General features: G+C 47.5%; 1 protein-coding gene across 14 annotated transcripts in view; it reads left to right on the top strand.

Moving 5' to 3' along the window:
* Window positions 1–13307, top strand: part of LOC121586404 (microtubule-actin cross-linking factor 1-like) — a 268894-nt gene that overhangs the window by 171552 nt on the left and 84035 nt on the right. For 13 of the 14 annotated variants that reach the window (XM_045226332.1, XM_045226336.1, XM_045226335.1 and 10 more), the window contains 12 exons: window positions 289–6777; window positions 6936–7091; window positions 7188–7403; window positions 7698–7850; window positions 8010–8306; window positions 9306–9455; window positions 9743–9976; window positions 10111–10290; window positions 11646–11987; window positions 12267–12458; window positions 12803–12976; window positions 13176–13299. In XM_045226332.1, the coding sequence (XP_045082267.1) occupies window positions 289–6777; window positions 6936–7091; window positions 7188–7403; window positions 7698–7850; window positions 8010–8306; window positions 9306–9455; window positions 9743–9976; window positions 10111–10290; window positions 11646–11987; window positions 12267–12458; window positions 12803–12976; window positions 13176–13299 (8707 nt within the window). The remainder of the gene's footprint in view (window positions 1–288; window positions 6778–6935; window positions 7092–7187; window positions 7404–7697; window positions 7851–8009; window positions 8307–9305; window positions 9456–9742; window positions 9977–10110; window positions 10291–11645; window positions 11988–12266; window positions 12459–12802; window positions 12977–13175; window positions 13300–13307) is intronic. The other variant, XM_045226341.1, reaches the window with a different exon arrangement.

A 13307-nucleotide genomic window follows, 5' to 3' on the forward strand; every position in this document is an offset into this window, starting at 1 on the left:
AAGTGTTCTTGTGCCATGACGAAAGATAAATAATGTGGGGATACAAAAAAAAAAAAAATGTCATACTATATCCAATCATATTGTATCTATTGAAAAAAATATACTTTTATCACCAAAATTATTTTGAAGTAATTATTATGGCTCTTGGGTGAAGGGTTCTTTTTTCTTGCTGGATACTTATGGGCTATGGGTTCCTCAGCAAAGTACTCATCAGACTGTTAAGCAAAGTGTGTAGGTAGAAGGAAGTTCAGATATTCACTTTCTTTCTTTGTTTCTTTATCTTCACAGAGCCAAGCTGCCATTGGCGGAGTTATTGACCTGGGCACCATGGAAACCGTCCCAGTCTTCCAAGCTGCACGGCGTGGCCTCATAGACAAGGACACCTGCCATGTCTTATTGGAGGCCCAGCTCACCATGGGTGGGCTGTTTCAGCCTGACTCCCCTGTGAGCCTATCACTGGAAGAGGGCCTCAACTGTGGCCTGATTGATAGTCACATCAGCCAATCCCTATCAGAGCTGGAGAGTGCCTTGCATCTTGTCGACCAGACAGAACAACTGGAGGGCCAGCTCCTCCCAGTGGCTGCAGCCATGGAGGAGGGCCTTATCAGAGAGGAGGTGGGGCTGCGTATCCTGGAGCTGCAAATAAACACAGGAGGCCTGAGGGAGTTAGGAGGAGGTAGACTAACATTGAATAGTGCTGGAGAGATGGGCCTGCTGACCCCAAGGGTCTACACCAAGCTCGGGTCACGGGTCAATCGACGGGAGCTCATTGACCCCAACACAGCCGAGAAACTGAATCTGGACGAACTGCAGCAGCGCTGCATCCTCAGCGATGACACCGGCTTGCATCTGCTGCCAGTGAAACAGCAGCCAGGAGGCACAGTCTGTCTCCGATCTGGCAGGAAGGTCGGGATCTTCCGTGCCGTCCAAGAGGGACTGATTGACAGGCAAGTTACAGTGAGATTACTGGAGGCCCAGCTGTTTGCTGGTGGCATCGCTGACCCCCGTTCTGGGCATCGTCTGACTGTGAATGAGGCTGTGCGTCACAATCTGATGGACCAGGACCTGGCCTGTGCAATGCTGACCCGCCAGCTGCAGAGTGGTGGGATACTAGACCCTGTAACTGGGGATCGCCTAGGGGTGGACGAAGCCATCCAGAGGGACCTACTCTCTCCTCGTCTGGCCCTGGTGGTGCTCGAGTCCCTCTGGGCTTTTATGGGGATGCTCTGGCCTGAGTCAGGGGAGCTGCTGCCCATTGCTGAGGCTCTACAACAAGGCGTAATCTCAGGAGAGCTGGCTCGGAACATCCTGAGACAACGCCACACAATAGGTGCCCTCTACCTTCCTGAAACCCCCAAGGTTGTGTCCCTGAATCAGGCTAAGGAGGTCCTTGAACCCAAAGTGGCTGAGATTCTGAAGGAGATTCAGATCCCAGATGTGCTACACAATATGAACCTGTCAGGCTCCCCTAAACTGAATCGCCTAAGCTGGGGCTCCACTGGCTCATCCCCTCCTCCCTCCTCATCCCCTGCCTCTTCCCCAGGGCTCACCAGTGACCCCTCATTCCTGGAGGAAATGGCCCCTGAGGAGCAGGCACATCACCGCCTGCTTATACATTTAATGACCCACAGCTATGTGGATGCCCATTCTGGCCAGCGCTTTGTGTTGCTTGAGCCTGAGTTGGTGGAACTTGTCAAGGCTGCTGCTGGTCTGATCAATGTGGATCCTGTACCCAGAGTGGTTGAGGAAGGGTTGTGTTTGACTTCAGAAAGACAGGAGTTTATGGAAGTGGTGCCAGATGTAAGTTTGGCGCATAATCAGCAGACAAGGGAAATTGGAGAGGTCCAAGAAAAGAGTGCAATATTCAGCTTGTCTGAAAAATATATTAATTCCAGAAAGATGTTAGAAGAAGCTGATAGTCAAGGATGGGATGGTACACCTGACATATTGCAGGCTAAGCAAACTGGAAAAAATGAGATAGGACAGGTAGACGTTGAGTCAACCATGAGAATAAGTGAGAAGGTAGATGGAGGTGTACATAGAGAAGTAAAAGGTGAAAAGGATGAAATGGTTCATTTTGAAAGTGCCCAGCCCTCAGCTGAACTACCGGAAAAGCAATTAATTACAGACTCATATGAAGAGAGGCTGGTAGAGATAGAAACAGAGGGAGCAAGAGAGAGTGGTCACAGAAAGACAAAGGAGAAGGACTCACTCGTGGAAGACATTGACAGTACACTTGTAGAAGCCTCAGAAATATACTCAACACCAATAAAGACAGAGACTCTGATGCCAACCCAATCCTTCAAAGAACCTGATATCCCACCATCAGAGACAAATGAAAAGGATAGTGTGCTTGTGAGTGTTGGAGTTAAGTATGCAAAGAAGGATGCTCAGCGGGTCACAGAGAAGGCCCAACCCCAGGTTAGGAGTTTAGAGGCAGCAGCGGTGAAGAGTGAGGAGGATGTTGAGCTGGAAAGGTTGGCCTCAGAGCTTCAGCAAGGGGGTCTACTGACTGAAGGAGGGCAGCGGCTTCTCCCAGATGAAGCCGTGGTTCAGGGGGTCCTCCCTGGACACACTGCAGTCAAGCTGATGGCCAAGGCAGGTCTTTTCGGAGGTTTCCTGGATGTCAGTGCATGCGAATCCCTGAGCATGGAGGATGTGATGCAGGAGGGTCTGCTTGACGAAGACCTGATGTGGAGTGTGCTGAAATCAGAGAAGACCCTGGCAGGGGTAGTGGATGTAGAGAAGGGGAAGATTTGTACCCTGAAGGATGCTGCTCAGGCAGGCCTGATAGACTCCAAAACGGCTGCTCGGCTCCTGGAGGCCCAGGTGGTCTCAGGGGGAGTGGTTGACCTGCGAAGAGACAAAAAAGTGTCTGTTACCCTGGCAGCCAACCTTGGGCTGATAGAGGAGGACCAAAGAGAGAAGCTAGTTGCGTTGGAGAAGTCATACCGTGGAAAAGGCTCAGACCCAGATGCATCTCTGACCAAAGCAACATTGCAGCTGCAAATGAAGGGGGTTGTAGATCCCAAAACGAAGTCACCTGTTCCCCTAAAGCAGGCCCTTGAAAGAGGTTTGATTGGGCAGGAGGAAGTCTATCAAGCCTTGTCCCAGCAAGTGGCAGAGGGCGGCATCGTGCACCACAACTCTGGAGTTAGACTGTTAGTTGCTGATGCTTTGCAGCGAGGTCTGGTAGACCGTGCAATAGCCCCAGAACTGGGGGAGTTAGAGAGAGCATGTCAGGGGGAGGTATCCCTCTCTTCAAACCCAGATGCTGCCCTCCTCCAGGCATCCACAGGTGCCATTTTGGACCCTGATTTAAAGTGTAGACTTACATTGACAGAGGCTGTCTCCGATGGTCTGCTCGATGAGAGCATTGCCAAGAAAGCAATGGTTTCTCCAGGTGTAACAGAAGGTGTTTTGGATCCACAAAGTGCCCAAATTGTGCCTTACTCAGACCTTGTAAACCAAGGCAAGATTGACATTAAGAGTGGAAAGCGCTTCTTGGAAGTGAAGCCTTTCAAGGGAATCCAGGATAAGCAAACAGGTGAAATCCTGAACCTAGCTAAAGCAATTGCATCTCAACAAGTTGATCCAGTCCCAGCACTCAGAATGTTGCAAAGCCAGGCAGACACTGGAGGGATTATTGATATTTCCAATGGAGCTAGGCTCCCTCTGCCTAAAGCCTCTAAGAAAGGACTGGTGGGAGAACATATGGCCAGGCTCATTGCCACCAACCAGGTTCTGAAAGGGGGCTTGCTTGACCCTTCCACTGGGCAGAGAGTCTCTAGCCTGAAGAAAGCTGTCAAATATGGGCTTATATCCAGAGAAATGGCTGCAGAGCTCCAGGACAACCTGGGCTCCATGGAAATAGAATGTGACGATGAGGATAGTTCAACACCCGTTGCCTCTTCAAGTGGGACCTATAGTCCTGCAGTCACATTATCAATATCCAGTCCAGACAGCCAAACCAAAATAATTATTGAAAGCTCTGAAGTGATTTCTCCATCCCCACATCCAAAAGAGTCAGAAAAGGGGTACCCTTTGATCACAGAGGACATTGTGAAGACTCTAGAAGCCGGAACATTCAAGCAGTCAGGAGCTCTGCAACACCATGGCTCTGTTCACATTGAAGAAGAGATGGAAGAGGAACAGGTCTCAATAGCCGGGAAGTCATTGGAAATTGAGTCAAACCAGTCAGTCAATTTGTTGGCTCAGTTTGCAATCAATGCAGAGAAAAGGCTTCAGCAGGCCCTTCAGGAGATGGAGACTCCGCAAGATGTTACTGTTAGACCACCAGAAAAGGGTAACAAAAATGTGTCTAGATCAGTTGGTGAAAGTAGTTCAATCATGCAGCAGGGGCAGTCTGCTATGGGCAAAGAACCACAGATGGATTCGACAGTGGCCATTGGCAGAGCATGTAGGGATCAAGAGGGCAACATAGACATGTCTACCCTAGTTGAGAGAGATGAAGGGAAGACAAATGTGGTAGAAGACAGTACTGAGAGAGTGGTGGAGCAAGGTAGAATGGATGTTGAGAGGGATACAAAGATTGAGGCCAGAGAGAGTGATGATCTTGGACATGCATCACCCCCTTCTAGGGAGGCCGAAGGTAAGAGCACAAAGAAGAGGAAGAATAAAAAGAAAGGAAGAGGGAAGGAGGTTGATATTGAGCAAAGACCCTCAGAAAAAGCTGATATACAGAAAACGGAAAACAAAGACCAGAATGCACAATCAGAGGGTAACGGTCATAAGGGTAAGGATAAGGGTGTTGAGTTCACTAGAGGTTATGTTACCCCACAGGAGAAAGAGGAGTCACTTGTGCAAGATGTTCAGTCTGCACTCAAAGGTGCCAAGGTACAGACTGTAGAGAGGTTTGGCCATCCAAAGGATATTGGCAAAGTAAGGCTAGGTTCTACAGTTCCACCAGGAGCCATAGAAGATGCTCTTGAGGTAGAGAGAGAGGGTACAGAGTACAAGGTCTTCGTGGATCAAAGACCGGTAGAGAAGAACAAAACGTCTAAGATATCTATAGCATCAGAGAAGGTTGAACCTGTGACAGAGGAGATACCATCCATCCATGATCAAGCAGATTCTGAAGTGACAGTAACGAAGGCTGTTCTCGAAAGCTTAGACAAAAAGTCTAAGATACCCACAGGAGCAGAAAAGTTTGAACCTGCGACAGAGGAGAGATCATCCATCCATGATCGAGTTTCTAAGGATGAGCAAAAGTGGGAGGTGGAGCAGATTGTGGAAAAGAGTGATACAGATGGGGTGGAGACAGTTTCTCAACAGACTGGACAGCAGGAGCATAAGGATAGGAAAGAGGTGGAATTCACTCCAAAAACCACCCCAGCAGCCAATGATAAAGAGGCCCTTTTACTGAAGGCAAAAGAGAGTATTCAGAGGAAGGTGTTTGGACGTGGTGTTAGTGAGAAGCAAGCTGCAGAGGGGCTAGTGGCACTGCGTCAGGTAGTGGGGAAGAAAGAGAGTTTGGTGACATCTGTAGAGGAAGTTAAGACTGTGGGGAGTCCTCCTGAGGTTTCACCAGAAGAAAGGGAGGGTAAGGGAATTGACAAGAAGGAAGAAGGAGAAAGAGAGAAAGTTCTGCCTGACCATTCTACAATAACTGTAGCAGCAGAGGAAGTGAGAAAAGCTCTGCCATACCAGGCTAAAGAAGGAGAGAAAAAGGAGAAAGTTATATCAGACCAGTCTACAATAGAAGAGAAAGGGGAGAAGATTGAAGAAGGAGAGAAGGAGGGGACATCTCAAACAGACCAGCTTAAAGAGACCAAGCCGGGAAAGAAGAATAAGAAGAACAAGAAGTCTAAGATGTATAAAGTGGTAGAAAAAGTTGAACCTGCGACAGAGGAGAAACCATCCATCCACAATAGAGCAGATTCTGAAGTGATATCGACACAGGCTGATGTAGACAGCTCAGTCTCCGGGGATGAGCAAAAGATTGAGAAGCAGCAAGACAGTCAATCAGACAGTGATGTAACAAGGGTGGCAAGTGGTGGTGAGACTAACAAAATGGCTGCCTTTACCAAGAGTCCTAGTGGAGTTGACACCAATCAACAAAGATCAACCCACACCACTGCACCATACCAAATCGATACACATCTTGAGGAGAAAATTAAGGAGGACATTTCTTTGGGGAGAGAAACTGATCCACATGGCAAGAAAATTGAACAATTTAGGATAGGTACACCTGAGAAAGATGTCCACCCAGACACCCATCGTGTTATTGACATTGTGGATGCCTCTCCTGAAGCCCTTGTATCCATGTCTGGCGCCCATCTGGTCAAGGCCTCTGTGGCTCCAGGTACCCAGACTGCTAAGCACACAGAGGAAGCTGATGCACCTCTGGTGAAAGATACTGAGGAAGACAGGTCTCTGAGCAAACAAACTGATCCACTTGGCAAGGACATTGAACAACTAAGAATTTGTACACCTGAGGAGGCCTCTGTGGCACCTGCTACCCAGCCGGCTAAAACCACTGGCAAAAAGAAGAAGAAGAAAATGAAACCGCAGCAAGAACAACAGCAGGAGCAGAAACTTAACAGTCCCACTGAAACAGAGTCTAAAGAGGAAAAGTACCTTGAGTCCACAGAATCAGGACAGTCCTGGTCTGACGAGACCCCACAGTCTGATAAGATTGTTGAATCTGATACAACAGAGGTACCCGAATCTGATACAACTGACAGCTGGAAGGAGGATGGAGAAATCAAAGAATTGGAGATAAGGAAAGAGAAGAGCCCAGCTAAGAAGGGAAAGGTAAGCAATCGATTTAGGAGGTGAAAAGCAAATTCTCTACTTGGTCATACTTGATCTGTATTGTGTAACCCAATAATAAGCTGTCAAATGTCTATTTTTTTGTTTATTGGAAAAATGCCATTCAGACTGATCCTTATCTGACATTCCCTTTCCATCAGTCCTCATTGCTCCGCCAGGAATGCCTGGAACGTGACCAGCAAATTGTGGCTCTTCTCTCTATGGTGAGACACATCGAGGTTCGTGTCAAGCAGCAGCAGCAACAGTCGATTGGTCGCAGCCTCATTGCCCTTGATGACATTATCAAACAAACAGATGTAAGAGATTTGTACCTGTTGAAAATTTATGATCTATGATGTTACCACAATTGAAATCTTAGGTTTCAAATTTGACTAAACTTTCTATTATCTCAGACCTTGGATCTAGAACTTCGGGATTTAGAACCCCAGGTCAACAAGGAAGTGGATGCTGCTGGGCAGCTGCTGGAGCCCCGCCCACAGGAAGTCCCTCCTCAGCTACTATTGGCCTTGGAGAAGGATGGGCGAAGCTTAGCTCGAGGTTACAAGGCTGCCAGAGGGGTTTCTGAAAACATCCTGCAGGGGCTGCGCGCACACAGAGAGGCACATAAGGTAATGGTACATAGAATGGTATAGTGCCCTCAAACTCAACTCTGGACCTCGAAGCCAGTTCCACTGCATTTTTTCTTTGTTCCCCTCTAATCAAGGACTTATTTAGACCTGGGACACCAGGTGTGTGCAATTAATTATCAGGTAGAACAGAAAACCAGCAGGCTCCAGACCTCTTAGGGTAAGAGTTGAGTACCTCTGGTATAGTGGATTGATATATGAGATCTGTGTGTTTTTGGTGTTTAATCCACTATTGTCACCCTTTGCTAATCAGTGCTGTTTGTTTCTCTCTCTCAGGAGGCATTGACTGGAGAACAGAAGTCACTTGGTGGGCGAGTAGAGGATCTTCTTTCCTGGCTGAAGGAGACTGAGGCACAAATTACAGGAATGGATGGGCAAACCCAGGGCGAGACTCCTGCTCAGCTCACACAACAGCTCCAGCTGTGCAAGGTTAGCACACTCACCCCATACTTCAAGTTTTATATTGTACCCTCTTCTTGTGCACTTTCAAGTGTCCAATTATTGACCTTGTTCGGATTCAGCCTACACTTTGCTTCATGTCCAGCTATTCCTCAGTTCATCATCTCTACTTTCTTCTTTCTCCCTCAGGAGTTGCAGTCGTCTCTCTCGGCCCGCTCCAATGACGTCAACGCGGTGGCCTTTGACATCCAGGTGTTCATCTCGGAGCGGGCTCAGGACCTGGCTCCCGAACAGAGCAGGCACCTCCTGGGGCAGCTACAACAGCTCCAGAGGGGCTTCCACCGAGCCGCTGGCCAAGCCCACGCCAAGACCGACGCCCTCGCCGCCCAGAGAGAGAGGGAGGAGGAGAGGCAGCGCAGACACAAAGAGAAAGAAGAGGAGGAGAAGGAGAGAGAAAGAGAGAGACAGAGTGCAAGGGAGAGAGAGGTTTGCAAACCGCTGGCTATGTTGCACAGTCCCATTGGAGTGGTCGAATGCACGTTTAAAATACTCACATACATTCAATCATCAGTAATAACATACTTTACCATAACTTTTGTGGTCATGCTATCACTGTTTAAATTCTCACTTTTTATCACATATGTTTTGTAACTGGCAAACCCATATACATATTACTAATCATGTCCATCAAGGCAAATATACTGTTCTAACTTAAAAAATAATTGTCTTATTTACCATATTTACAAACTCAGTATCACAACCACCCATGTCTAAATGAGGTTTATAATTTACATCAGCTTGGCAATCAACCGCTGCTGCTATTGTGACTGATACTCGCACCACAGGCTTCTATGCCAAACGTGTTTTGTCCTCTGCATGTGTCCCTGTATAACACTTGTGTGAATTAACATGTCTGCCTTGCTCTTCCAGATTGCCACAGAAGGAAATACGCTTCTGCCTCCACGGAAAAGGCTAGAGAGATTTAAATCAGAGAAGCCTTGCTGTGGCTTGAATGCTTTCCTTTTGTCCTCCTCTCCCCTATTGTACGATGTGGGGAGGAAGGAAAAAATTGCAAATGAGGACACTATTTGTTTGATTTTCTTTGTGTATTGTTGTTTTGGCTTGACTGACCTCTTGATGATGATGCTATTTCTATATCTGTCTGTCTGTCTGTCTGTCTGTCTGTCTGTGTGAATTCTGGACACATCCTGGTCAAAATCTGGCAAAGTGTGCACAGATTACATTAAAAGGGTTTAGAAACAAGGAAGTGTGCACTTAACGGAAGTGTGAATGGGTGGTGAAGAGAAGTGTAAAAATATCTGGTTTTCTGCTCAACTGAGTGGAAAACGACAATAGGGGTCTGATTCGACGTTATGGACTGACCTCTGTTTATTAGCAAAACAGGCAATATTACTTTTCTCACACTTTCTTTTTGCTTGCATTTCTCCTTCCATCTCTCTTTCGACCTTCATCCATGGCTCTCAGGTGGTGCAGCAGCAGAAGGCAGAGTGCTCACAAAAATTGGAAGGCCTTACGATGTGGTTGGCTGGAGCTGCCAGCATGCTGGCCAATCAAAGAGCGGGAGCAGAGTCAGGTGACGTGAATGTGCTGCAGCAGAAACAGAGAGAGCTAAAGGTGAGAAACGTTCAGATTTTCACATCCATGTCTCATGAAAGGAGATACCCACATGTTGTTTAGTTGCTCCCGGACTTCTAATGTAGCCAGGTTTCAATCATGCTAGGTCTCTTTGAGGATCCACAGTTATAGGTACTAGACTACATTAAAACTGTCGGGGCGTCTTACCGTATTCTCCTTTCTCTTCACATGCAATTTTGTATTCTCTGCTCCAGAGAAATATGCTACACTACCTGTAACCCCTCTATATCTGACCCTCTCCATCCCTCCCTCTCCCTCCCCCCCAGGAAGTACAGAAGGACCTGCTGACCAGAGGCGAGGGCGTGGCGGAGACCATCCGCTCGGTGGAGGAGTTCCTGGCGGAGCACGGTGACAGCCTGAGTCCAGAGGAGAGGGCCAACCTCCAGGGGGCACTGTCCCGTATGAAGGAGCAGTACAGTGCACTGACCGACACGGCCCACTCCTCCCTGGCCCAGCTGGACACGGCCATCAGCACCACCGTCCATCAGAACACACAGAGGGTAAGGGTTTAAACTATTTGTTTAATTTGTATCTTTATGGATACTGTTTTGATTACTGAAGAAATACTATGGAAATAGCTACAGTATGGCAATGGCATGTTCTAACGTTTCCTCTCTATTTTCTTCCCCCATAGGCAAAGGCAGTAGAGGAGCTGCAGGAGACTCGGGGCCAGATGGACTCGCTGCTAGAGGAGCTCTCCTCACTCAACCAGCCTGGGAAGAGAGGGGCTGGCATGACTGTTACTGACCACCTCTCCTCATCCTCCTCCACATCGCCAGAGGGAGGTCTACAATCACACAGTGACATGCTCCAGGTCAGACATTCTCCTTGCTCCTTGTTTATTCACGAAAGTCATTTAGTTCTTATTGTTGTGGTAGACAATTAAATGTGTTTAGAATGAAACGTAATACTGCAGAAAAGGGCTCTAAAATTTCCTTTTTAGGTGCTTGGAACAGGTTTTTGAATGATAGTCAGCGTGCTTCCCAATAAACTAAGGTGGCTTCCTCTCCTAATCTCCTTTCCAGTTAAGACAAGGTGCTTAAAGTACATGAATTTGACACTCTGAAATTCAAGTACTGGAATACCTTGAAAATCTGACATTTTCTCAAGTTGGTACTTGGAAAAGTACTTTAAGTTTAACGAGAGGAGAACAGATATTGATAAAATATATTTAGAAAAAAAAATGTATTGGTCTTGTGAATTAATTTCCTCACGTGTTTCGCGCTGCGGTTGCCAGGCGAGCTTGCTCATTCCATCCACACTGCCACTCAGCCAGGCAGGTACAGAACTGACTTAATATGCACCGCCAAATGTCATATCCATAGCTAAAATGCCGGGCAAATGTGGATTCAATCCTGCCTTTTGTGTACATGGAACATTTCTGGGATCTTTTATTTCAGCTCATGAAACATGGGACCAACACTTTACATGTTGTGTTTTTTATATTTTTGTTCAGTACAGTTTACCCACTTTTTTTTACCACTACATCACTGGACCCAACCAATCCACACCAGGTAAGATACAAAAAATGCGTCAGACTTTGGCATTGCGAACATGACTGAATTGGCCCTGAAGAGCGACATGAAGGGGGAAAGACTCAACGCTGCATCCTGCGCTGGCGCCGGTTCAACATTGTGACTTTTTCTCTGCAACAACCTCCAGAGCTTTTTCGCCAATCGCCTCATTCACGGGGCGCCCTGTGATATTCCACAGCCGTGCTCCTGCCGTCATGGTGACCGTTCACGTGCCGTTTAGCGCACACAGCCTACCCGCCTCACCAGTAGGCATGTCCCAAAACTCTGCACATCACTACTCAAATTACAAAATCATCAGTACTGACTTACCACTCATGTATATAGTAAATAAGTAATGAAACAAAGTATTATTGAGTAAAACTTGTAAGATAGTGATGAATACGAAGTTACTTTTGTTTTCATGAGGTTGTGGCGATATACTGCCATCTGGTGGCGACTAGCAACAATTGAATAATATGAACTATTACAAATGTGATAGTCCTTGAAAATAAATATCAGTGCTAGAAAAAGTACTTGAAAGTCCTTGAATTTGACTTGCCGCTGTCTGTACGAACCCTGTTAAGACTATTGAGATGAACCCTCACTAATGCTCACTGTGACCCTATACGACCTTTGATCTTTGACCCCTCTACAGGCGGAGCTCCAGCAGCTCCAGGCCCAGCAGGCCCAGCTGATGCAGGTGTCCCAGAATGCTCACTCCCTCCTGGACCAGCCTGACTCGGCCGTGCCAGCCGAGGAGAAACGCCGTCTGCGGGACCAGCTAGACCAGCTCCAGACCCAACACCAGGAGAAGCTGCAGGCTTGCCAGGAGAGGCTGAGGCGCTCGGAGGCCCTTAAGGACGAGCTGGCCAAGTTCCTCCAGGAGCACGGAGGCCTGGGGACCTGGCTGGAACAGAGTGAGGGGGAGCTATGTTCCCTGGGGGAAGGAGAGACGGACGCACAGGGCCTGAAGGGGAGACTGGAAGAGCACAAGAAGGTATGTTGTTTTTTGGCTTTTCCTATACTAGTGTGGGTTAGAGAAAAGCTACATTGCATAGCCATAGAGAGATGATTTACATTAGCGAGATGTAAGCATATAGGCTTACTATAAGAATAGTTTAGGGTTTATGTTGGCAGTTGGTAGCAATATTCACTCCTATTGTCAGCTGTATACACACAATCATGATACTCAAGATGCTAAGTTTACTGTTTCAAACTTTGGAACTGAACACATTCTTGACTGTATCAAACTGACCTGAAACCTGTTGTCTTCCAGCTGGCGGAGGATGTGATCTGCCACAAGGCAGACTTGCGCTTTGTGTCCATCTCTGGTCACAAGGTGCTGGACTCTGTCCAGGGGGCTCTGGAGAAGGTAGGTGGGTCTGACCCAGCCCTGGAGGAGACCAAACAGCTGGTCACAGACAAGCTACAGGACGCCAACCACCGCTACACCACTCTGCACACCAAGGTGGGTCTCATATAGAGGAGGGGGATTGTATTCTTCATTACTACTGTACTTTGTGTACCAATGCATACTAGGGGTATTTCCAAAATGGCAGGAATTGTGTTGAAAGACGCGCTATAGTCAGTTAAGTGAAGGTCCCTAAGCCTTAATCATTATTTTTTATATTTCTATATAGCTACAATATCTAACAATCAATAATATTACAGCAATAAGCATAAGTGGGCTGTAGAGATATTCGACATTGCTCTACTTTCATGTTAGAGAAAGTGTCCCGCTCATCTTTATAGATCTATGCGTACTCACACTCCCCCCGTCTTCCCCCCTGTCCCCCCGTCTTCCCTCTCCAGTCGTCAGATCTGGGCGGGCGTCTGTCGGGTCTGTTGGAACGCTGCCAGCAGTACCAGGACGAGGCTGTGTCGCTCCACACCTGGCTCAGCACCCAGGAACAGAACCAGAGTATAGCCGGACCCAGCGGAGAGACAGACACACACACACTACAGAACACACTGCGGGCCGTACAGGTGAGAGACAGCATAGAAATACCGCAGGTAGATGGGGTATGCAAATATACGGAATTATTTTATACAGTCTGAATATACAAAGCGGAGACATTATCAGCATCTCACTCTTTATGAAGAGAGGATAGAACACTTATCTCTCTGTTGTTTTCTATTCCCTGCACCTCAACATTTCTCCCCCCTCTCCCTGTTTTCTGGTCAGCTGTTGCAGGATGAGATGGCTGAGCGGTCAGTCCAGTTGGAGAAGGTGAGGAGGTCAGGCAGAGAGCTGGCCAACACACAGGAGTCCCCCACTCTCAGAGCTGTCGAGATCATCAACACTGCAGGTACACTA

Source organism: Coregonus clupeaformis, chromosome 17 (genome assembly GCF_020615455.1).
Source record: "Coregonus clupeaformis isolate EN_2021a chromosome 17, ASM2061545v1, whole genome shotgun sequence".
NCBI classification, from domain to species: domain Eukaryota; kingdom Metazoa; phylum Chordata; class Actinopteri; order Salmoniformes; family Salmonidae; genus Coregonus; species Coregonus clupeaformis.